The sequence below is a fragment of the Monodon monoceros genome, unplaced genomic scaffold (assembly GCF_005190385.1).
Source record: "Monodon monoceros isolate NGI ecotype Baffin Bay Population unplaced genomic scaffold, NGI_Narwhal_1 Super_Scaffold_6, whole genome shotgun sequence".
In the NCBI taxonomy this organism is placed as follows: Eukaryota; Metazoa; Chordata; class Mammalia; order Artiodactyla; family Monodontidae; genus Monodon; species Monodon monoceros.
This window is the reverse complement of record NW_021703783.1, coordinates 16,918,697-16,945,468: the sequence shown is the minus strand read 5'-3', so window position 1 is coordinate 16,945,468 and position 26,772 is coordinate 16,918,697. Positions and strand designations below refer to the sequence as shown.

Below are 26,772 nucleotides of genomic sequence, written 5' to 3'. Positions count from 1 at the left end.
GGCCCGCGTATCGCAAAAAAAAAAAAAAAAAAAAAAAAAAAAAAAGATGGAGTGAAATCCACAGGAGTCCACAGTCTAGCTGGAGAGACTGGGAAGGGAAGGTCATTACAACACGCATGTTATGCTGTGATAGAGCACTACACAGAATACCATGGGCCACATATGAGGCTCATTGAAGCTTATCAAGGGAGAAGGGAGACAGTCCGGTCAGTAAAGGTTTAAAGGCGGTGATAGCTCCTTCATGGGATCTTAAAGAACAGGTAGGACTTGGCCAGTTGAATAAAAAGGGAAAACACATTCTGTGTGAGGGAGTAATGTATGCAAGGGGAAGGGGTGAGCAGAGAGGTGAGAGATCTTGGTACCTTCTGGGGGCTAAAGGTAATTGCATGTAGTTGGAGAAAGGTCCTGATGAGGAAAGCACTGGGAGATGAAGCTGGAGAGTAAAATCCCAATCAGCCTGTAGATGATGCCAAGGATGCTGAAAGATGCAGGGTGGCCATTTGTTATTTTAAGGAGAGGACTGTTGTATAAGCGTATTTGCATTTTAAAAATATAACCCTGGCAGCATGGTAGAAATTACTTCACCCTTGGTCAGGATTCATGCATTTTCCATAGTTGTTTTGCCTCTGTGAGTTCTGAAAGGCCCTCATATGAACAGGAAATGTTTTTTGTATTACCTATTCATTCACCAGACATTTCTTGAGGAATTGCTATGTTATATTTTTGGCACTGGGCTAGATTCTGAAGATGAAAATTTTCACTTTTAAAGAGTTCAGAGTCTAGTGGGAGAGATAGACAGTAACAAAACAAAAAAAATAGTGCAAGGGACCCTAAGCCAGAGAGCCTGGAATAATGGGGATGGGGAGGGGAAATGGAGGGTGAGATTCAGAAAAGTGCTAGTGTTGGGTCCTCCGATGTTTATTGTAATTGGAGTTCCATGGTGGGATCTTATAAAGAGGAAAGAAGTTCTCCCCATGCTCCAGTCATGCTCAGGGACCATTGCTTCCTGATATTCAGCAAGAATGGGTCTCATTAATTTCATAAAAGCTTCAGTAAGATTTGTGTGTGCTAGAAGGTGAAATGGAGAATTGAATCAACTGACCTTACTTATTAAATGTCTGAATCATTGGTTTATTCCTTCTTTGATTGAGTCAGCAAACATTCATTGAGTAACGTGTGCCTGGAGCTGCTGGACTTAATTACAAAGGCACACGAACTTGGCCCCACACTTGCCTTTGTGTGCAGAGACACAGTGTGAGGTTGTCTGAAAGGTATTCCTTTGATGGACAAAGTTGTGCTCCTTAAAATCTAATCTCTTCTAAACCTTGGAGCAGAATAACAACGTCTGTAGAAGTAAAGAAAGGATACTGCCATTTAAGATGAATAAAATGCCATTCCTAAGGCATTTCTAACACTGTCTTTCAGATCTATGTGATCAGGCTTTGCTGTCAAAGACTCAAAGACAGTACAAAACCCAGAGCTCTTCTTTCTTTTTTTGGTTCTGAAATTCTTTTTAAAATTGCAGTAAAATATACATAACATAAAACTTATCATTTAAATCACTTTAAGTGTACAGTTTAGTGGCATTAAGTCCATTCACAGTGTTGTGCAAACATCACCACAGTCCATCTCCAGAACTTTTTCAATTTCTCAAATTAAATTCTATACTCACTAAATGATAACTCCCCTTGTACCTACCTCTCCTCCCAGACCCTGGTGACCACCATTGACTTTCTGTCTGTATGAATTTGACTATTCTATCTACCTCATATACGTGGAATTATGCAATTTTTGTTTTTTGTGTGCCTAGCTTATCTTATTTAGCATAATGTTTTCAAGGTTCAGCCATGTTGTCATAACTTGAATATATTTAAGTAAGTCAGGAATTCCAGAACCATGAAAAAAAGTATGGCAGATGCTCAAAAAATTAAACATAGAATTACCATATGATTCAGCAATTCTACTTTTGGGTGTATACCCAAAAGAATTGAAAGCAGGGACTTGAATAGATATTTGTACATTCATCTTCATAGCAGCATTATTCACAATAGCCAAAAAGTGAAACAACCCAAATGTCCCTCAATTGATGAATAAACAAAATGCAGCATATACATAAAATGGAGTATTATTCAGCCAAAGCTTTCCTTAAACAATAATTTTTTTTAGTGGAATCTAAAAAATACAACAAACTCATGAATATAACAAAAAAGAAACAGGCTCACAGATATAGAGAACAAGTGGTTCGCTTTAGTAGTTACCAGTGGGGAGAGGGAAGGGGGAAGGGGCAACATGGGGGTAGGGCATTAAGAGGTACAAATTATTATGTATAAAATAAGCTACAAAGATGTATTGTACAACATAGGGAATATAGCCAGTGTTTTATAACTATTAATATAAATGGGGTATAACCTTTAAAAACTGTGACTCACTATATTGTACACCTGTAACATATAATATTGTATCAATTATACTTCAATTAAAAAATTACTTTTATGGATTAAGATATAAACACTACTATATATAAAATCGATAACCAACAAGGACCTACTGTATAGCACAGGGAACTATACTCAATATTTTTTAATAACCTATAAGGGAAAAGAATCTGTAAAGGAATGTATATATGTAGATATATATATATATCTGTAGATATATATATCTGAATCGCTGTGCTGTACACCTGAAACTAACATGATATTGTAAGTCAACTATACTTCAATAAAAAAAAGAATGAAAAAATTATTTCTTTTAGTTTCCTGTAAATGAAATTTAGAAGTTAATAGTTAGACTGCCCTAGTGGATTTTATCTACCTTTATGTTTCCAAAGGAAGGAAGCGGTTTCTATGCCATGCAAGGCTAAAGAGCTTAAAGTTCATGGGCAACAGACTGAATTGAATTTACTTTTCTTCATTTTTTAGTCTGTCACAAAAACAAACTATGCAGACTTGTCTGGAGGCACTTAACTTTACTACAAGCTGAAATGAAAAATAAAAAAATTTTTTGTTTCAGATGTGTATTTTCTAGTTTCCTACTAACGGCAGTCTTTCCCCTGTATGTGATGCCGCAGGTGCCAGGCCAGTTTGCCCACTGTTAGCATCTTAGCATGCTAGAAGGAGCATTTCTTGTCTTTTCAACTTCACAGACTTTTCTGTAGTGTATCATTTTATTTATGGGAGGATGTTTTCAAATTGTGTTCTTCAATTCGTTTTACTCTTGATCCTATGACACTGGTTTGAGAAAACTAGAATGGGTGGGGTAAGGGGGCCAAGGGGTCTTGTGTCCAGCCTCTGGAGACCACAGTAAAGAATGTTTGTAAATTACTCTTCTAGAACAGGGCTTCTCCAACCGTGCTGTGCTTATGAAGCATCTCTGGATCTTCTTAAAATGTAGATTTTGACTCAGGAGGTCTTGGGTGGGGCCTGAGAGTCTAAGTTTCAAGTAAGCTCCCAGGTGATGTTGATGCCACTGATCTTGGCCAACGTCTTGCGTAGTAATATTCTAGAGGGCCCTCTCCTTGCCAGGTTGTGAAAATATGTCCAATATATACAGTAGTGCTTAAGCAAAGTAGCAAAGTATGCAGGGACCCATGATCCGTGTGTTATAAGCTGTATGTTTTTACTTAACTGCCCTGTACCTTATTTCCCTTCATTTGTAAAATGAGAATAATGATACTTCCTTCGTTGGTGTTATTTTTTTTAACCACCCTGTTTCAAGTCCCTCTCCGATTCTATTGTCTTTGACAAGAAATATAATTGCAAAAAAAAAAAGTGCAAAGGAGAGTTGGTTGAATTTAGGGTGACCAGTTGGTTGTGGTTTTCCTGAGATTTTTCATTTTAAGGGCTGAAAACCCCAGGTCCTGGGAGCCCGTCAGTCCTCAGCATCCTAGCTGGATTCCCAACTGGTCCTGAGAAATGACTCTCAGAGCTGGCTTGCTTACCATGGTAACAGTGGGGGAAAAGTTTGTTTATTTAGGTAGAACTTCATTGGTGGTGGTTTTATTTTTATCCCTTATTGTGTGCTTGCTTGTTTGCCTTTTGCAGTGTTCAAAAGCTGAATGAGTTTCTCTTGAGTGATGAGATTGGTGAGGACAGCTGGCTGACTGGGGAAGGTTCTCTTCCATTTGAATCCTGTAAGAAACACACTGGAGCCGTAAGTGCTTTTCTTTGTTACGGGAGCTGGGAATAAGGGACAGTCCTGAGGATGGATGATTGAAAGTGGGTGCAATTAGAAGAAATCACACGCTTTACTTTTAACCTATATGGAGAAAAAATTGCCATCTGCTTCTGCAAAAAACCTTACAAGTCTAAAATCAATTAAAAAAATGTAGAAGGCTTGTCTTTATAAGTCATCAAAGGATTATCCCAAGAGGGACACCTCATGTTCAATTCAAAAGGAAATAGAGAGGTTTTCTACCCCAAACTTTATATAAAAATCATACAAAATAAGCTTACAACTCTTGTACCATATGCTTATAATACCTTTAACTATGTTATACTTTTTGGTTTCAAAAGTGCTTTTTGGATACATTATGTCTTTTGACTCATTTAATATAGTACACTACATTACCTATTTTGTTTTCTAGATGCATATATTCATTTGCATGTTGTATGGTTTGAATAGAGTCACAAGATTTTAGTGGGAGAGCCAGAATTAAAACCTGAGTCTTTCAACCCCTGAACCAGTTTATTCATCCATTGCACAAATATTTACTCATATCTACATAAAGCCTGGAAACACAATGTTATTTTGTCATGTTTTACCTGGACTATAACGTGTATTATATATTTGCCTGTATTTCCAGACTTATCAGCTACCCTGTGCTTTGTGCCAAGACCTAGCGATGTAGCTCTGAACAAGGCAGGCAAGATCTTTCTTGTCACAGAGTTTGCTTTCTTGAGGCAGGAGTCAGATGATAAACAAGTAAACAAGTGAGATCAATTCCCTGTGGGAAGAAAATAAAAAAAAGAAGATATTAGAGAGTGACTGGGATCCTCTAAGCAGGGTGGTCATTTCCCAGGAGGCCCCTCTGAAGAGCTGGCATTTGAGCTGAGACCTGAATGAAGAGTAGGTACTTCTTCTGCAAAGACCTAGAAAAGGGGCCAGATCATTTCAGGCAGAGAACTGGCAGATGCAAAGACCCTGAGGTGGGAATTAATTTGGTGTGTTCAAGGAACAGAGGGGCACTATGGCTGAAGCCTAGTAAAGAAGGGAGTATAAGATGAGGTAAGAACAAGGATTGAGAGTCCTGTAAACCAGGGAAAGAGTTTGGAGGGTTTTAAAGAAGGGACTCATATAATTTCACGTATATTTTTAAAGGATCACTCTGGCTGCTGGGTAAAGAGTTGTCATTGGGGACAAGAGTAGAACAGATAGATCAGTGAAGAGGTCATTATAATAACATAGACAAATGATGATGGTTAGAGTTTGTTTTTGTTGCAGTTGCAGTGGACCTTGAGAAGAAGCTATCAGGTTCAGTGCACACTTTTTAGGCTGAGCTGATAAACACTGGCTGATAGGTTGAATGGAGGGGATGAGGGAGAAAGAAGACTCAAGGATGAATCCTAGGTTATTGGCTTGACTACTGGGTAGACGGTGGAGCCAATAACTGAAATAGGGAAGCTGAGAAATGAGTAGGTTGCTGTTGAGGTGGAATCAAGAGGTATATTTTGCACATGTTAATTTTGAGATATTTATTGGCATCTAAGAAGAGAAATCTCCCTTGGAGATGTAAATTTAAGAGCCACTGGCCATTAGATGATATTTAATGGGACTGGATTAAACCACTTTCTTGAAAGACGTGTCTGAAAAATTCTGAAGAAAGTCTTTAAAATTAATATGTCTATTTCATAACAGTAAAGTAGAAAGAAGTTCTTCTAAAATATAAGTTAATAATTAGTTATTCATTTACTATTAGAGAAAAATGTTAATATATTTACCATTTATGTAACCAAACAAAAATGCATGTGCAGTCTCCTGACAGGAATTGACTGAGGCTTGGAAAACCTTCACCAGGAAGTCAGTCTGTGTTAAATTTTTATTCACATCATGCTAAAAATAGTTAAGACAAGCACTTGGCTGTCTTTAGACTTGCTGATTTCTTCTGCTTTTCTGGAGTTATTTTTTTACTCTCTGTCGAGTTATTTTGTTGAGCAGGTGTGATTTTGTCTGAGTAGGAACCACCACCCATGCTTGTAGACGCTGCAGTAACAAAGCCTGAAAATGCTTGTGTGCTCTTGTGTGGACACGGACACCAAGACAGGAACACGTCATAGACTGTGTACACTTTAGGGCAGCAGGAAAGTCAAGCATTTGATTAGAACCTGCCTTGTCTCACTTTGGATGATAGATTCCCAAAGAACTTGTTAGATCATCTTTCAGAGATGTAGGGATGAACAGAGGGGGATGACCTCAGGAAAGGGAACAGAGGAGGTCAAGTTTGAGGGAGTGGAGCGAGGGAAATCTGAAGAGTGGTTTGTATGAGATGAGGGATAGGAGAAATATTGAACTGAGCAAAGGTTGGAAGGAAAAAAGAATCCCCTTCAGTTGCCTCCAGTATCTTCAGTTATTGAAACCAGACTGGACTTCTGATGTCTTTCGGGGCCATTCATCACTGCTGATGGGCCAAACCACAAATGACAAACTTTTAAAAATGAAGAGAAAAAAGCTGTGTGTTTGAAAAGAACACTAATGGAAACTCCTACTTGAGAGCGCTTAGATGCTATGTATTCTGTAAAAGCTTAGAGTTAAGTGGTTTTGGCTGCAGAATCTCCACGGAGAATTAGTGACAGCCTAGAGCCAGAGTTTCTTCGAATTACATCTGTGAGACTCCGACTCAAATCTCTGTCAACACGTCTCCTCCTCCCAACCTCTCCTTAGTTTTGTGAAGAACATGAAGTCATTCCTTTTGGAACTCTGGGGGCGATACTACTATAGAAGTTATGACTCTAGAAGACAGAGAATATAGGTACAGATGTAGACCTGTCTTGTGTGGGAAATATACTCAGCTTAAAGGATAGTGACTTTCTACATCTCTCGTGTAAGGTTATCTGTGAGGACTGTGGGAAGAAAAACAAAACTAAAAATGTCATGAGCACTCTTTCTCTCTCTCTTTTTAAAATTTAAAATGCATTCAGTAGTTTCTGTGCAACAGAACACTGATAGTCCTGCTCAGTGACTTTTTAATCTCCGTATTGAATGGCGTGTAGCTTAGCGATGCGCTATTCGGTAGTTTGATATTCTGTTGATACGCTGATGGATATAAATTGGAGGACGATACCTCATTCAGATTAAATTACTGATAATTCGAGGACATTCCTGATTCCCATAATAGAACTCAACAGATTTATCAAAAAGCTAAACCTGCCGTTCCAAGCCAAAGGAAAAAAGAAAAAATTTCACAATTCTAGAATCCTTTGCTTTTTATAGGTAATATAACAGTTTTAAAGTGTTTTACTATTTAGCTTTCATAATCTCTATAAGGTATTTAAGTAAGACAGATAATCATTTATGTCGAAATACTTGCTTACTAGATCTCTGGGACAAATTTTGAGCTTATATATTTTTCTAAATTAGAGGTTTACAGAACTGAATTTTCTACCTTCTCTTCAGTCATTTGTCTCTATGTGAAATTAAACTCAAAATTAGAGAATGACAAGTTTCTAGTTATGACCTAATTGGAGCTCATTTTAAGTATGTGAAGATTGCCTAGCTTTCGCTGGCATCCTCTGTTTTATGGAGACTTTCTTTAGTCCTTTGGCTCAGAGCAATGCTATAACATTTGAGAAAAACTAGATCATTCTACAGTGCTTATGGATCTCCTTATGAAATAATATACATATTATAGGCAAAAAAGTCCTAGATCTTTATGCTTTTTCTCATTCCACCATGGATCTTCGGGTGACATATAGCCCAGTCTGATTTATTTGAGTGTATTGGATTCAAAATCCTCATGATTCAGAGGGTGACCAAAAATGCACTGTTGGAACATTTACAAGCCCGACGGCCTAAGAATTAGATTCTAGTTTACCCTGAGTTAGCCTGCTTGCCTTTGGCCATGACACACAGCTTTTTACCGCCTGGGCCTGTTCATCCAGAAAGCTGGAGAAAGAATATCCAAAGCCTAGTTTGGTGCTCAGCACTTTAACTTCTATCGTTTGCAAGTATCACATCTTCATATTTTTATCTTTCTTAAAAAGTTTGTGAATTAGGTTTAAAATTATTGTGTAACGCTTTTTCATTATCATTTGCTTTTTTTGGCGGCAGGGGGACACCATAGAAATAATTAAAATATGACATTCACTTTACTCATTTCTTTTTCTTAGAGCTTAAGTGGAGAATTAGCAATGTGAGTTAATGTTCAGTAAAAACTCAGTTTTCTCATAGACCTTCAACTTGTGTTCTTTTCCATGTGGAATGCAGCAGCCAAAAACTATAAACAGGAAGCAGCCTGGAAGGTATCACCTGGACAGCTACGAGCAGTCAACACGACGTCTGCGTCCCGTGGAGACCGAGGATATTGCAATAAAGGTTATTTTATTTCCTGAATTCTTACATGAATAGAAACATTGATGTTACTATTTTATGATGAAGTTCTGCAAAAGTGTCCTACATTGTGTCTTTAAAGTCTCTTTAGCATGGTCACTCATTCTCATAACATTTTCAAACATATTCTGATAAGTTTATAATTCTCAGTGCTGCCTTGCCTCCCAGCCACAGCTTTGCTCCAGCAGTTGTTTAAATAACTGGAGGATGAATCTTTCTTCTGAATCTGCATTAGAAGCTAGTATCCAACGTATTCCCACTCGTACTCTTATGTTTATCTACCAAGTAGATTAATTTCTAGAGAACGCCCATATTACAAGTCCAGTTTTTAAGGAAGTAGATTAGATTGCAATTATCTACAACCAGGAAAGGCTTAGACCTGGGTTGTGTGCTTCCACCCAGCTTCCCAATACTGCCTTTGACTCATCTCAAACAGCCTTTTTTTTTTCTTAACATTTTTATTGGAGTATAATTGCTTTACAATGCTGTGTTAGTTTCTGCTGTATAACAATCAGCTATATGTATACATATATAGCCATATCGCCTCCCTTTTGCATCTCCCTCCCCTGCTCCCTATCCCATACCTCTAGGTGATCAGAAAGCACTGAGCTGATCTTCCTGTGTCATGCAGCTGCTTCCCCCTGGCTATCTATTTTATATCATTTGGTAGTGTATATATGTCAATGTTACTTTCTCACTTCGTCCCAGTTTACCCTTCACCCTCCCCGTGTCTTGAAGTCCATTCTCTACATCTGTGTCTTTATTCCTGTCCTGTCCATAGGTTCATCAGAACCATTTTTTTTTTAGATTCCATATATATGTGTTAGCATACTTTTTAAAAATTTTATACAGCAGGTTCTTATTACTTATACATTTTATACATATTAGTGAACATATGTCAATCCCAATCTCCCCATTTATCACACCACCACCCCCCACCATTTTCCCCCCTTGGTTTCCATACTTTTGTTCTCTACATCTGTGTCTCTATTTCTGCCCTGCGAACCGGTTCATCTGTACCATGTTTCTAGGTTCCACATATATGCGTTAATATATGATATTTGTTTTTTTGACTTACTTCACTCCATATGACAGTCTCTAGATCCATCCACATCTCTACAAATGACCCAATTTCATTCCTTTTTATGGCTGAGTAATATTCCTTTGTATATATGTACCACAACTTCTTTATCCATTTGTCTGTCGATGGGCATTTAGGTTGCTTCCATGACCTGGCTATTGTAAATAGTGCTGCAATGAACACTGGAGTGCATGTGTCTTTTTGAATTATGGTTTTCTCTGGGTATACGCCCAGTATTGGGATGGCTGGGTCATATGCTAATTCTATTTTAGGTTTTTAAGGAACCTCCATACTGTTCTCCATAGTGGCTGTATCAATTTACATTCCCACCAACAGTGCCAGAGTGTTCCCTTATCTCCACACCCACTCCAGCATTTGTTGTTTGTAGATTTTCTGATGATGCCCATTCTAACTGGTGTGAGGTGATACCTCATGGTAGCTTTGATTTGCATTTCTCTAATAATTAGTGATGTTGAGCAGCTTTTCATGTGCTTCTTGGCCCTTTGTACGTCTTCTTTGAGGAAACGTCTATTTAGGTCTTCTGCCCACTTTTTGATTGGGTTGTTTGTTTTTTTAATATTGAGCTGCATGAGCTGTTTATATATTTTGGAGATTAATCCTTTGTCTGTTTATGCGTTTGCAAATATTTTCTCCCATTCTGAGGGTTGTCTTTTCGTCTTGTTTTTAGTCTTCTTTGCTTTGCAAAAGCTTTGAAGTTTCGTTAGGTCCCATTTGTTTATTTTTGTTTTTATTTCCATTACTCTAGGAGGTGCATCTTGCTGTGATTTATAGCAAAGAGTGTTCTTCCTATGTTTTCCTCTAAGAGTTTTATAGTGTGTGGTCTTACATTTAGGTCTCTAACCCATTTTGAGTTTATTTTTGTGTATGGTGTTAGGGAGTGCTCTAATTTCATTCTTTTACATGTAGCTGTCCAGTTTTCCAGCACCACTTATTGAAGAGGCTGTCTTTTCTCCATTGTATATCCTTGCCTCCTTTCTCATAGATCAGTTGACCATAGGTGTGTGGGTTTATCTCTGAGCTTTCTATCCTGTTCCATTGATCTATATTTCTGTTTTTGTGCCAGTGCCATATTGTTTTCATTACTGTAGCTTTGTAGTATAGTCTGAAGTCAGGGAGTCTGATTCCTCCAGCTCTGATTTTTTCCCTCAAGACTGCTTTGGCTATTCAGGGTCTTTGGTGTCTCCATACAAATTTTAAGATATTTTGTTCTAGTTCGGTAAAAAATGCCATTGGTAGTTTGATAGGGATTGCATTGAATTTGTAGATTGCTTTGGGTAGTATAGTCATTTTCACAATATTGATTCTTCCAATCCAAGAACATGGTATATCTCTCCATCTGTTGGTATCATCTTTAATTTCTTTCATCAGTATCTTATAGTTTTCTGCATACAGGTCTTTTGTCTCTCTAGGTAGGTTTATTCCTAGGTATTTTATTCTTTTTGTTGCAGTGGTAAATGGGAGTGTTTCCTTAATTTCTCTTTCAGATTTTTCATCGTTAGTGTATAGGAATGCAAGAGATTTCTGTGCATTAATTTTGTATTCTGCAACTATACCAGATTCATTGATTAGCCCTAGTAGTTTTCTGGTGGCATCTTTAGGATTCTCTATGTATAGTATCATGTCATCTGCAAACAGTGACAGTTTTATTTCTTCTTTTCCAATTTGGATTCCTTTTATTTCTTTTTCTTCTCTGATTGCCGTGGCTAGGACTTCCAAAACTATGTTGAATAATAGTGGCGAGAGAGAGTGGACATCTTTGTCTTGTTCCTGATCGTAGAGGAAATGCTTTCAGTTTTTCACCATTGAAAATGATGTTTGCTGTGGGTTTGTCATATATGGGCTTTATTATGTTGAGGTAGGTTCCCTCTATGCCCACTTTCTGGAGAGTTTTTATCATAAGTGGGTGTTGAATTTTGTCAAAAGCTTTTTCTGCATCTATTGAGATGCTCATATGGTTTTTCTTCTTCAATTTGTTAATATGGTGTATCACATTGATTAATTTGCGTATATTGAAGAATCCTTGCATCCCTGGGATAAATCCCACTTGATCATGGTGTATGATCCTTTTAATGTGTTTTTGGATTCTGTCTGTTAGTATTTTGTTGAGGATATTTGCATCTATATTAATCAGTGATATTGGTCTTTAATTTTCTTTTTTTGTAGTACCTTTGTCTGCTTTTGGTATCAGGGTGTTGGTGGCCTCATAGAATGAGTTTGGGAGTGTTCCCCCTTCCTCAATTTTTTGGAAGAGTTTGAGAAGGATGGGTATTAGCTCTTCTCTGAATGTTTGATAGAATTCACCTGTGAAGCCATCTGCTCCTGGGCTTTTGTTTGTTGGAAGATTTTTAATCAGATTCAATCTCATTACTTGTGATTGGTCTGTTCATATTTTCTGTTTCTTCCTGGTTCAGTCTTTGAAGGTTATACCTTTCTAAGAATTTGTCCATTTCTTCCACGTTGTCCATTTTATTGGCATAGGAGTATTGGCTTGTAGTAGTCTCTTAGGATGCTTTGTATTTCTGTGGTATCTGTTGTAACTTTTCCTTTTTTATTTCTAATTTTATTGATTTGAGTTCTCTTCCTCTTTTTCTTGATGAGTGTGGCTAATTGTTTATCAATTCTGTTTATCTTCTCAAAGAACCACCTTTTTGTTTTATTGATCATTGCTATTGTTTTCTTTGTTTCTATTTCATTTATTTCTGCTCTGATCTTTATGATTTCTTTACTTCTACTAACTTTGGGTTTTGTTTGTTCTTCTTTCTCTAGTTCCTTAAGGTGTAAGATTAGATTGTTTATTTGAGATTTTTCTTGTTTCTTGAGGTAGGCTTGTATTGCTATAAACTTCCCTCATAGAACTGCTTTTGCTGCATCCCATAGGTTTTGGATGGTTGTGTTTTCATTGTCATTTGTCTCTAGGTATTTTTTGATTTCCTCTTTGATTTCTTCAATGATCTCTTGGTTATTTAATAACGTATTGTTTAGCCTCCATGTGTTTCTGTTTCTAACGTTTTTTTACCTGTAATTGATTTCTAATCTCATAGGGTTGTGGTCAGAAAAGATGCTTGATATGATTTCAATTTTCTTTTCTTTCTTTTTTTTAATTTTTTTTCATCAGGGAAATATAAATTTTATTTATTTTATTTTTTATTTTTTTAACATCTTTATTGGGGTATAATTGCTTTACAATGGTGTGTTAGTTTCTGCTTTATAACAAAGTGAATCAGTTATACATATACGTATGTTCCCATATCTCTTCCCTCTTGCATCTCCCTCCCTCCCACCCTCCCTATCCCACCCCTCCAGGCGGTCACAAAGCACTGAGCTGATATCCCTGTGCTATGCGGCTGCTTCCCACTAGCTATCTACCTTACGTTTGGTAGTGTATATATGTCCATGCCTCTCTCTCACTTTGTCACAGATCACCCTTCCCCCTCCCCATATCCTCAAGTCCGTTCTCCAGTAAGTCTGTGTCTTTATTCCTGTCTTACCCCTATGTTCTTCATGACATTTCTTTTTCTTAAATCCATATATATGTGTTAGCATACGGTATTTGTCTTTCTCTTTCTGACTTACTTCACTCTGTATGACAGACTCTAGGTCTATCCACCTCATTACAAATAGCTCAATTTCGTTTCTTTTTATGGCTAAGTAATATTCCATTGTATATATGTGCCACATCTTCTTTATCCATTCATCTGTCGATGGACACTTAGGTTGCTTCCATGTCCTGGCTATTGTAAATAGAGCTGCAATGAACATTGTGGTACATGACTCTTTTTGAATTATGGTTTTCTCAGGGTATATGCCCAGTAGTGGGATTGCTGGGTCATATGGTAGTTCTATTTGTAGTTTTTTAAGGAACCTCCATACTGTTCTCCATAGTGGCTGTATCAATTTACACTCCCACCAACAGTGCGAGAGGGTTCCCTTTTCTCCACACCCTCTCCAGCATTTATTGTTTGTAGATTTTTTGATGATGGCCATTCTGACTGGTGTGAGGTGATACCTCATTGTAGTTTTGATTTGCATTTCTCTAATGATTAGTGATGTTGAGCATCCTTTCATGTGTCTGTTGGCATTCTGTATATCTTCTTTGGAGAAATTTCTATTTAGATCTTCTGCCCATTTTTGGCTTGCATTGTCAAATAGCCTATTTTTTTAAAAAAGTTATATTATTGAAGTATAGTTGATTTAAAATGCTGTGTTAATTTCTGCTGTATAGCAAAGTGACTCAGTTATACATATATATATATATACATTCTTTTTCATATTCTTTTCCATTATGGTTTATCAGCAGATGTTGAATATAGTTCCCTGTTCTATACAGTAGGACCTTGTTTATCCATTCTATATATAATAGCTTGCATCTGCTAATCTGAAACTTCCAATCGATCCCTCCCCCACCCCTCTCCCCCTTGGCAATTACAAGTCTGTTCTCTATGTGTGTGAGTCTGTTTCTGTCTCATAGATAACTTCATTTGTGTCATATTTTAGATTCCACATATGAGTGATATCATGTGGTATTTGTCTTTCTCTTCTGACTTACTTTACTTAGTATGATAATCTCTAGGTCCATCCATGTTCCTGCAAATGGTATTATTTCATTCTTCTTTTTATGGCTGAGTAGTATTTCATTGTATATATGTGCCATATCTTCTTTATCCATTCATCTGTCGATGGACATTTAGGTGGTTTCCATGTCTTGGCTATTGTGAATCGTGCCACAGTGAACAGTGAGTGAAGGTATCTTTTCAAATTATAGTTCTGTCTGGATATATTCTGAGGAACGGGATTGCAGGATCATATGGCAACTCTAGTTTTAGTTTTTAGAGGAACCTCCCTACTGTTTTCCACAGTGACTGCACCAGTTAACATTCCCACCAATACTGTAGGAAGGTTCACTTTTCTCCACACCCTCTCCAACATTTGTTATTTGTAAACTTTTTAATGATGGCTATTCTGACTGGTGTGTGGTGATACCTCATAGCTTTGATTTGTATTTCTCTAATAATTAGTGATGTTGAGCATTGTTTCATGTGCCTGTTGGCCATTTGTATGTCTTTGGAGAAATGTCTATTTAGGTATTCCTGAGGAAATCAACAAAAAATACCTAGAAACAAATGACAATGAAAACATGATGACACCAAACCTATGGGATGCAGAAAAGCAGTTCTAAGAGGGAAGTTTATAGCAATACAATCCTAGCTCAAGAAACAAGAAAAACTCAAATAAACAACCTAACCTTACACCTAAAGCAATTAGGGAAAGGAGAACAAAAAGACCCCAAAGTTAGCAGAAGGAAAGAAATCATAAAGATCAGAGCAGAAATAAATGAAAAAGAAATGGAAGAAACAATAGCAAAGGTCAATAAAACTAAAAGCTTGTTCTTTGAGAAGGTAAACAAAATTGATAAACCATTAGCCAGACTCATCAAGAAAAAAAGGGAGAAGACTCAAATCGACAGAATTAGAAATGAAAAAGAAGTAACAACTGACACTGAAGAAATACACAGTATTGTGAGAGATTACTACAAGCAACTATATGCCATTACAATGGACAACCTGGAAGAAATGGACAAATTCTTAGAAAAGCACAACCTTCTGAGACTGAACCAGGAAGAAATAGAAAATATAAACAGACCAATCACAAGCACTGAAATTGAAACTGTGATTAAAAATCTTCCAACAAACAAAAGCCCAGGACCAGATGGCTTCACAGGCGAATTCTGTCAAACATTTAGAGAATAGCTAACACCTGTCCTTCTCAAACTCTTCCAAAATGTAGCAGAGGGAGGAACACACCCAAACTCATTCTACGAGGCCACCATCACCCTGATACCAAAACCAGACAAAGATGTCACAAAAAAAAGAAAACTACAGAGCAATATCACTGATGAACATAGATGCAAAAATCCTCAACAAAATACTAGCAAACAGAATCCAACAGCACATTAAAAGGATCATGCACCATGATCAAGTGGGGTTTATTCCAGGAATGCAAGGATTCTTCAATATACGCAAATCAATCAATGTGATACACCACATTAAGAAATTGAAGGATAAAAACCATATGATAATCTCAATAGATGCAGAAAAAGCTTTTGACAAAATTCAACACCCATTTATGATAAAAACTCTCCAGAAAGTAGGCATAGAGGGAAATTATGTCAACATAAAAAAGGCCATATATGACAAACCCATAGCCAACATCGTTCTCAATGGTGAAAAACTGAAACCATTTCAACTAAGATCAGGAAAAAGACTATGTTACCCACTATTATTCAACATAGTTTTGGAAGTTTTAGCCAAAAAAAAGAAATAAAAAAATCCAAATCGGAAAAGAAGTAAAACTGTCACTGTTTGCAGCTGACATGATACTATGCATAGAGAATCCTAAAGATGCTACCAGAAAACTACTAGAGCTGATCAACAAATTTGGTAGAGTAGCAGGGTACAAAATAAATGCACAGAAATCTCTTGCATTCCTATACACTAATGATGAACAATCTGAAAGAGAAATTAAGGAAACACTCCCATTTACCATTGCAACAAAAAGAATTAAATACTAGGAATAAACCTACCTAGAGAGACAAAAGACGTGTCTGCAGAAAACTATATGACACTGATGAAAGAAATTAAAGATCATATAAACAGTTGGAGAGATATACTATGTTCTTGGATTGGAAGAATCAACATTGTGAAAATAACTATACTACCCAAAGCAATCTACAGATTCAGTGCAATCCCTATCAAACTACCAATGGCATTTTTCACAGCACCAGAACAAAATTTTTCACAATTTGTATGGAAACACAAAAGACCCCGAATAGTCCAAGCAATCTTGAGAAAGAAAAACAAAGCTGGAGGAATCAGACTCTCTGACTTCAGACTATACTACAAAGCGACAGTAATCAAGACAGTATGGTACTGGCACAAAAACAGAAATAATAGATCAATGGAACAGGATAGAAAGCCCAGAGATAAACCCACGCACATTTGGTCACCTTATCTTTGACAGAGGAAGCAAGAGAATACGATGGAGAAAACATAGCCTCTTCAATAAGTGGTGCTGGGAAAACTGGACAGCTACATGCAAAAGGGTTGTTTGTTTTTTGTTACTGAAACTCAGCCGTTTGTACTGTTCCCAAGCATGAGTGCTTCATAGAACAGGCCACCACAGGAACACAGGCTGAGGACTGAGAGTTGGGATCAGCCCCAGGAAGGGATCAGGGTTATGCAGGAACCAGAACAGATGCCTGCAGCAGTCGAGGGCCTCTGGACATCAGAGCCAACGGAGTCCTGGAAACTAGCTGTTTAGAAGACTAGCCACATTGGCTGCTGGGGCTGTCTCACTCCCTGCCCTGTCCAGTCAGAGTGAGGGATGCTCAGTGAGTGGTACAGTAAAGCCAAGAACCACATTTAATTCTCCTGTCTCTCTCCTTATTGCCTGACACCATACCTGTCCCACAATAAACTTTTAGCAACTGGAGCAAATGCGTTACTGGATGGAATAAGCTAATGCTAGCCTTCCCTTTGCCATTAATTTGATGTGTGATTTGGGCAAATTGCTTCTCTGAGCCATGGTCTGCTCCTCTTGAGGTGGGGATGCCATTTTAGTATGGTTGTTTTGAGGATAAGGTATAACACCTGTGAATTTCAAAGAGCTGTAGTGACTCATTTTTAAATATTTATTTAGTTAGTTATTTTTGGCTGCGTTGGGTCTTCGTTGCTGTGCACGGGCTTTCTCTAGTTGCAGTGAGCGGGGGCTACTCTCTGTTGCGGTGCACGGGCTTCTCATTACGGTGGCTTTTCTTGTGGCGGAGCACAGGCTGTAGGCACGCAGCCTTCAGTAGTTGCAGCATGTGGGTTCAGTAATTATGGCTCTTGGGCTCTAGAGCCCAGGCTCAGTAGTTGTGGCTCGTGTGCTTATTAGTTGTTCCGCGGCATGTGGGATCTTCCCGGATCAGAGATCAAACCCATGCCCTCTGCATTGGCAGGTGGATTCTTAACCACTGTGCCTCCAGGCAAGTCCTGTAGTGATTCTTAATCTTGGCTGTACATTAGAATCACATATATATATATATATATATGTATATGTATATGTATATGTGTATGTATGTGTGTGTGTATGTGTGTGTGTGTGTGTGTGTGTGTGTATATATATATATATATATATATATATATGTATATATATATATAAACCTGGGCATCATTTTTGAAAACATCTCTAGTAGTTCCCTAGACAATTATAATGTACAAGTAGGGTGTGAACTAAGCTATGAAGAAGTAAGTAATGAGAGACTAGAAAGGGTCCTCTATGCTGTCAATTCTCAAATATGCCCAGAAAATAACAATATATTAGTGACTAAAAAAAAAGTGGTTTTTAATTGACGTTTTCTATTCAGTGTAGTGGGAACCTAAAAATACATCTTTTCCGTGTGCTGTATTCAATTTTTCATTTTTCATGGAAAAAAGGGAGGTTATCATGATTTTTTTTCCCAGAATTGACCCTTCATGCACCAAAAAACCCACAAAAAAACAACAAACCCCTGCTCATCAATGGCCTGGAGTCTGCTATTCCACTGAATGGCCACTGCAGTTTCAAGTACCCCTTCAAGCTCGAATTCACCGTTTATTCATAGTGGAAATTCCCAAATTGGTTATTACTCATTTGTATTTTTGAAATCTTTTTTATTGTGAAATACAACATATCTACAGAAAAGTACATACAACATGTATGCACTGTTAAATGAAAAAGTAAATACCTGTGCAACCACTACCAAGTGAAGAACACCATCAGCTTCCTCTGAAGGTCCCCCCAGCACACACTTTAGCTGCACTCTCTATCTCTCCCCCGAGATATAATCGCCGCCGTGACTTTTGTGGTCTGGTCATCATTTCCTTGATCATCCTTCTATGTATGCCTCCCTAAAAATCTGCTTTAGTTTTTTTAAGTTTTGAATATGTGCATGTACGTGTATGTGTGTTGCTTCTGCTCAACATTATGTGGATATAATTCATCCATGTTGCTATGTGAAGCTGTAATTCATTCATTCTTATCACTGTGTATCATTTCATTGTATGAATATACCAGAATTTATTGATCTGTTTTACTTTTGATGGACTTTTGGTTATTTTTTTTGAGGCTGTTGTGAACAATTGCTGAGTCATAGGGCTGTACATCCTCAACTTTTCTTCACAATGGCCAACTTTTCTCTAAAGTGGTTGTGCCATTTTACACTTCCATTAACAGTGATTGAGGGACTTCCCTAGTGGTGCAGTGGTTGAGAATCCGCCTGCCAGTGCAGGGGACACAGGGTTCGATCCCTGGTCCCGGAAGATCCCACATGCCATGGAGCAGCTAAGCCTGCAAGCCACAACTACTGAGCCCACGTGCCACAACTACTGAAGCCCGCTCGCCTAGAACCTGTGCTCCGCAACAAGAGAAGCCACCGCAATGAGAAGCCCACGCACCGCAATGAAGAGTAGCCCCCGCCCGCCGCAACTAGAGAAAGCCTGCATGCAGCAACGAAGATCCAATGCAGCCAAAAATTTAAAAATAAATAAAATACATAAATTTATAAAAAAGAAAAATAGTGATTGAGAATTCCAGTTGGTCTCCCTCTTCACCAGGGCTTCCAATATTTTGCCAAAATGTGTGTTGTGTGTTGGGAGGAGGTGCAGTTGTATCTTGCTGTGGTTTTTATTTGTAATTTTCTGATTTCTAATGAGGTTGAGCACCTTTTCCTATATATATTGACCATTTGGGTTTGGAGCTCCTCTTGTGAATTGCCAGGTTATTTGTTCCCCATGTTTAAAAAAATTCTGGGTACTACTTTGGCAGTTATATATGTTACGGAATTCTTTTCCCACTTCATAGCTTGGCTTTTCACTCTCTTTATGGTATCAGAAATTCTTAATTTTAATGTAATCTAGCTTATAGAACTTTTCCTTTATGGCTAATGCTTTGCTTTTTGCCTCCTTTATGAAAACGTTTTTGGGGACTTTCCTGGTGATCCATTGGTTAAGACCTCACTTCCAATGTCGGGGGCATGTGTTTGATCCCTGGTTGGGGAGCTAAGACCCCACTTGCCACGTGGCGTGGCCAAAAATTTAAAAAAAAAAAAAAAGAAAGAAATCTTCTTCTACCAAAAGGTATAAAGATAATATTAGTTCTTAAAATCCCTGGAGCTACACCTTTTGCTTTTAGTACTTTAATTGACCTAAAATCTGTTTTTGTGGTTGGTATGAAGTAAGGTTGTGATTTAGTAGGGAAATCAGTAATAAATAATTTTAGCTGTAAGTTTAGCAGTAGTAAATTTAGTGATAGTCATTTTACTGCATTTAGTAGTAAGTCGGTAAGGTCGGATTTAATTTTTTATATGATGTCGGGTTATCCAGGCACTGTGTATCAGTCACCGTACCTACTGACTTTTAGTGCCGTCTTGTCACATAGATTTCTTTCTTTATTTTTCTCTGATTTGTCTGTCCAGTATTCCACTGTTGTGATTATTATAGCTTTCTAATAAACACTGACATTTTTTAGGACAAGTTCTTACACCTTATTTTTTTCCTTCTAAAATAGCTATTCTTGGCTCTTTTGGAAGGAAAGAAGCTTAGGTGCTCTAGAGTGTATATATCTTTTTGTACTTCTCCTTATACTTTCACTAGACATTTCCTTACTCCTTGCTTTAATGAGGTTTTTTTACAAACTATGTTTTACTCAGCATTTTTATTTATTTTTGGCAGGAGAGAATGGACAATGGTGTGTGGAAGGTCCTGCCTTTAGATTTTCAAAAAACTATTTCAATTGAGGTGAAATTCACACAGCATAAAATTAACCATATTCAGGTCAACAATTCAGTGGCCTTTAGATTCCCAAAGTTTTACAACCATCCCATCTACCAGTCGCAAAATATTTTTATCACCCCAAAAGGAAACCCCGTACCCATTAAGCTGTCACTCCCCATTTCCCCCTTTCTCTTGCCCCTGCCAACACCAATCTGATTTCTGTCTCTACGGATTTACCTATGCTGGATATTTCATATGAATGGAATCATACAATAGGTGGCTTTTTGCATTGTCTCTTTCCTGCCTTTACATTTTAATTCATCCTTTCCCTTTATCCCTGATCCTTATACCTATATCCCCTCATCCTCCCAACATTACAGTGCCAGCAATAATATTCTCAATATATGCACTTAAATACGCTCATATACCTATGAAATATGTAGTATTGTCATGAACATTTATATTTTCAATTTCCTGAAATTGTTTGCTCCTTCTAGCTGCACCACTGCATTCTATAGTATGCATCCCTGCCTTTTACTTGTCCCCTAGTGATGGCTGCTGGGTTGGCCTCCATCCTTCCTCCAACACAAACCATGCTGTGATAACCACCTTTGTACCTATCCTTTTATGTACCTTTGTGGAGATTTATGTATTAGCTGATTTTCCAAGGTCAAACAGCTAGTTTGGGAAGCCAGGATTTTAACCCTTATGGTGGAGAAGTGAGACGATTTTGTAAAAGGGAGGAAGGAATGGAAGGGCAAATCACAGCGGGAGGAATTCACTTTGACTGTCCTCCATCCCTCTCAAGTGAGCTCTGTTCACTCTTACACTTCTGTGTAGGACCAAATCAGGAGGTGACACTGTATTCTTCTGGTTCTTCCCTGCTGGTTTCCAACCACATCTTTCCTCTCTCACACTCTTGTGAAGCTGTGGCATGTTGTACCTTTCTCACATCTGTGATCAGAGGACCTCATAATCACTCACCCACCTTCACTGATGAAGATTTAGGTGCCTGTTTCCAAGTCCAGCTTTCTACCTTAGTAAGTGCCACACCTGGATGTGATTTAAACTTCCAGGTTCACAGCCCATCTAGTATCCCAGCCCCCAAGCCCCTTAATCGACCACCCGTCCATTTCCACAAACTCACCTGCATTCACACTTGGCCATCTCTTAGACACACAGCCCCTCTGAGATCTTAGCCTCTGTTATACCAGCCAGTCACCGACATCACAGCCCTACCCTCCAGCTCCCTCAGGGCTTCACCTTCACTGGCATTGGCTTTTTTTCCCCCCGCATTATTTTTTATTTTATTTATTTTTTTATACAGCAGGTTCTTATTAGTTATCCATTTTATACATATTAGTGTATATATGTCAATCCCAATCTCCCAATTCATCACACCACCATTGGCTTTTAACCTCATTGCAACCTGTGGTAACTTGAGCCCCTTCTTTCTCCCAGCCCTTTCACATCCTTCTGTAACCATTCAACCCCATGCCTTCTGCGCTCCTGTACCCAGGGTGCTAAGTTCTGTGGAGAAAACAACTTAATGGTACAAGTTGGCATGGCCAGAGCTTCATTATCTCCACCCTCGGCTGACTCTCTATGGTCCTTGGCAATCCTTTCCCATGCCTCCCTTCAGCATGATTCTCCATCACCTACAGTAGCTCTTCATCTGTCACCAATCTCCTCCCACCTCGTTCTCTCTCTCCTTTGGCCACCTCCTGTTTCTACAGATAACCTTCCCTTTCAATTCATTGAAAACATAAAGGTTGTTATGGAGGGCCTCTCAGTTCCCTGCTGACCCTCTCCCCAGCCCACCTGTATTTGCACCTCGTTTAGCCTGCTCTCCACTTTCTCTGAGAAAGAGGGATTCTCAGCCTTGAAGACTAGATTTTCTTTGAGCATCCTTTGTCACTTAGCCACTGTATCTGAAACCTCTGCCCCAGCCAGCTTTATTCATTATTTCTCATAACATGCTGCATGGTTTTCTGATCCTGAACCTGTTCTCACTGTAACTCTTTACTCAGAAATACCTTTGCTGAAATTCAGCATATTTTCCAAAACTAGCTCAAAGGCCCTCCTTTTTCAAAATATTTTCTTTTTTTGACTCATCTCAGATGTAAATGATTTTCCTTATGAACTACTGTTGCACTTTCGTCTGTCTGCCCCTCTATTTGTTACTTAGCTCATACTCTCTTGGCTTGGTTTACTACTCAATTGACTGTAAGCTTCTTTGTAGCCCACATCAGTCCTAACGCAGGACTTCACATTGACTGGGTGCTCAGCAGGTACTTTTAAAGTAATTAGTTATTAAGCCCTTCCAGGCCACCCTCCTTCCAGGACTAATTTCATGCATATCTATGTGATGGATATTATTAAATGCCATACATTTTCCACGCTAGAGAAAACTTACATGGAAAAACATAATCTAGCCTTTTCAGGTAAATTTTGCACTCTTTAGTTGTTCATTTTAAGGATATTTTTAGTTATAATTTAGATATTACCAATCTATTCTGCAAAATTCCTGAACAAAAATGTGCTTAGAAATTTCATCACTTGGGGTTTGGAAACAAAATATTAATTTATGAGCAAAGTGCAGCCTTACTTTAGTTTCCTCTAATTTTTCAGGCACTTTCTCTCCCCTCATCTGTCTCTGTTCGCCCTTCCAACCCTTGGGTTCTGTTATACCTCTTTCATTTCCCATTTTTGTAACTGTTAAAACTATCAAGTTTTCTTGACACATATTAAAACAATGGATTGCTTTGGATGACTCTAAGGTCTTTTTGTTTGTTTGCTGGTTGTTGGGGTTTATACCACCAAGCAATGTTGCCTCATTTTTGTGCTGTTTCTTCCTCCCCTTTACTTTTTCTTTTAAGATCAATGAAGAGTGATAAATCCACATAGTTCAGGAAACTTATTCATTACAAAACCTTCCTTCTTAGCTAGTGGAGTCATTTTGTTGGAATAATTTGTAGTTATTTCTGTTCTTTACTTTGCGTCACAGGAGTCTGGGAATTGCAGCAGTGTGAAAATCATCAGTGTAGCAGTTACACTGGAAAATATTTGGGTGATTGATTTTTAAGAATGTTCACATATAAATGATCCCAAATTTTCAGGGAAAATTGTTGGAATTTTTAGCATTCTTCATAATACCATTAATTCAAAGACCCTCCTCTCACTTCCATTCTTTTCGTGTTTCACTGATACCTCTAAGCAGTTGTAACTCTAAATTAGAATTTCAGCACCGTGTGCTCTACCGTGTTGAAAGTCTTACAGCGCTTTATAAAGAAATCTATTTTAATTGGAGTAATTCTCTAACACCACATATTTACATAATTTAATTTCTGTATTCTTATTTTCTAGGTCACAAATGGGTACTTTTCATGGGGCAGTGGTTTAGCTACCTTATCTAATATAAATATTCGAATTCCAACAGGTAAGAATCATTTGTTACTCGGGTTTGTAATTGTTAACTATCATGACCATGGTTTTCCAACATAACCGAGCCTAACAAAAGGAGAGAAAGACTTTTTCAAGACAAACGTAACTAATATTTATTTGCACCATGAAGCTCATGAACCCCTGTATCACTGTGAGGATGACTGGGAATTATAAGACCTGCCTGCCTTACACTACAGAGTGTGGACCTTTGGACAAGTTATTTACCATCCAAATGAATTGCTTTCAGTTTATTTGCTGATTTGTGGCATTTAAATAATGGAGTAGTTCATTTCTCATTTTTTTGAAGAAAGAATTTAAAGAAAGGATGTATGAGAAAATAGTTTTCTATCCCTGAGGAAACCTGATGAAGTTTTCAAGATATTTAAGACATAAATACCCAATATTTTTATTTAAAATGTCTAGATAATTGAATAGAATTAGTTTTTTGACTTGACCTCATGGTCAGTAGTTGGGATTTTTCTATTATACATGCACATCAAAGTATTTTAAGAACAGCCCCCAAATCATTTTAAGCCCAATTACCTATTTTAGTCAAAATTGCCTTTTTCTCCTGAATGAATTGAATAATAAAGGTAACAATAATCTAGATGATTTAGGCAAGTATTTCACAGCTTTTTTTTACTAGTGTCAGTTATTCTGAGAGTTTTAAAAATAATACATCAAGACCTATAGATTTTAATTTTTCTTCTATTTTCCAAAAAACTTAGTATCAGGGAAGGGAGCTGTTGAGAATACTTTATTGCTGGAGACCAAAACTGGCCCATTGATTGTGAAACATCAGCCTTTTCTAAATGTGTTTTGATTTTATTTTACTAAGTGAATTCCATCTCATCCTGTTATTATCCTTTGTTTCTTTTCTGTAGGTCAGTTAACCATGATTGTGGGCCAGGTGGGATGTGGGAAGTCCTCTCTTCTCCTTGCCATCCTCGGTGAGATGCAGACAGTGGAAGGAAAAGTTCACTGGAGCAAGTATGTGTATTTTTAATTAGTTTCTGTTGCTCTGTCATACAACTGATGATCTCTCAAGGGAAGAAATTAGAGCAATAGATTTCCGTGTTAGGAGCCTGAGGACCCCTCAGAAATAAGCATAGCTTAAAAAAAGATCAAATTAGTGGAGACTTTAAATGTTGTAAATTAAAAATTATAAGGCAATTTATTACAGAGGTTTATCAGAGAGAAACTTGTATGTTGCTTTTAAGTAAGATTGGGATTGTAAAGATAGATTTTGAAAGTTATATGAGTAACACTCAAAGAAATACAATGTAAAAATTCATCCCATCATCAAAGAAGTTATGGAAAACTTGCATTATTTATAAAGCATATATGCATATGAGCTTTAGTGGTCCAATGTTCAAAGAAGAAATATCGAATAATCTTTTCCAAACTCTTCATAAGGGGCTGAGAAATCAGCCTTTTCTCTTCACATCCAACTTAAACTAGACACTAGAAGTGTCTAGTTAGGGACATGACTGGGTCAGACTAGTGTGTTGTGCAACTCCAAAGACATGGTGCTTCTTCTGTATATTTGAATGGTTGTTTTGGGTTCTTCAGAGCACATTGTAGTAATAAAGTGACTCAGAACCATAATATTATATAATTGTGTAATAAAGAATGAATCATATTTCTTTAGTTTGATCTACCTGGTAGACCCCCCCCATTAGCAGTTTATGGAGAAATTGTTTACAGTTTATCTAAGATATTGGATTATAGACTAGTGGTTCCCAACCGGGTGTGACTTTGTCCCTAGTGGACATTGGGCAATGTCTAGAGACATTTTGGATTGTCATTCTAGGGGAATTGGGCTGCTACCGATCTAGTTAGTGGAGGCCAGAAATGCTACTAGACATCCTACAATGCACAGGACCGCCTCCCCACAACAAAGAATTATCTGGCTCCAAATGTCAGTTGTGCTGAGGAAACCTTGCCCTAGACCTACACATGTCTTTTAATATCATTTAGTTCTTATCATTGTAAGTTCCATTGTGGCTTAACCTACTGTTTACATACACAGGCATCTCTTAAGAATGAGTAAAAACTATTTATAGGCATTTTTAGAATAGACTCTATTTTAAACTCCAATTAAGAGACGGAGATGCTTGGATGTGAAATTTGAGCTGGAAACAGCAGAACTATAAATCCTATTTTTGGTATCCTTGGTGAAAGAAGGAGGCTGAGAAATGTTGAGGGTACAGTTTATTCCTGTTGGAGTGGTAGACATGAAACTGTTTAGTGCTTACCCAGTAGAGAGCTCAGTAATAGCTGTTCCCTGCAGTTTGCTTCATGATGGGTCCCTGTTGATCCCTAAAGTCAGATGCTAGGTGGTGTGTACCCTGCCACCATCACCTGCCATCTTGGATGGATGCAGGCTTTGAGAAGCAGGTTTTACTGGATTAACTTATATTATATGACATGTACGGCTATAATGAAGTTATTTGGGTTTTGTTTTTACCTTGTTTCACTAGCATTAAAACAGAGAGAAAGAATGAGAGAATGTGACAGAAAAAGCATGAGATTTTATTTTCATATCTCTAGAATGTTCTTAAAATCTAGTCTTCTCTAGTATTACTTAAGATTAGCTCCACTTGGGCCAAATTGACTCCCAATATTATCACTAATAATCATTATCATTTTGTTAGTGGATAAATAAATGATATGGGAATTAGGAAAGTATTTTACACAGTCTACTTATTTATTGAGTTTCTAAGCAAGATACATATATATATATGGGTACATATATATATATATCTTAAGCAAATTTATACCATTTATATCCTATCTAATTTCATAAAAGTTGTGAATTATTTTATATAACATACTATAATAAAGCCTGAAAAATAAAGATATCAAGAAGGAAAATAAGGTTTAAATAATAAT

At 37.6% G+C, this 26,772-nt stretch overlaps 1 protein-coding gene across 8 annotated transcripts in view; it reads left to right on the top strand.

Annotated features, from left to right (window-relative positions):
* Positions 1-26,772, top strand: part of ABCC9 (ATP binding cassette subfamily C member 9) — a 149,419-nt gene that overhangs the window by 39,685 nt on the left and 82,962 nt on the right. For all 8 annotated transcript variants that reach the window (XR_003791130.1, XM_029205509.1, XM_029205513.1 and 5 more), the window contains 4 exons: positions 4,041-4,149; positions 8,419-8,526; positions 23,800-23,872; positions 24,762-24,867. Coding sequence is in view for 7 of the 8 variants with exons in the window: in XM_029205509.1 (XP_029061342.1) it covers positions 4,041-4,149; positions 8,419-8,526; positions 23,800-23,872; positions 24,762-24,867 (396 nt within the window). In the remaining variant the exon portion in view is untranslated. The remainder of the gene's footprint in view (positions 1-4,040; positions 4,150-8,418; positions 8,527-23,799; positions 23,873-24,761; positions 24,868-26,772) is intronic.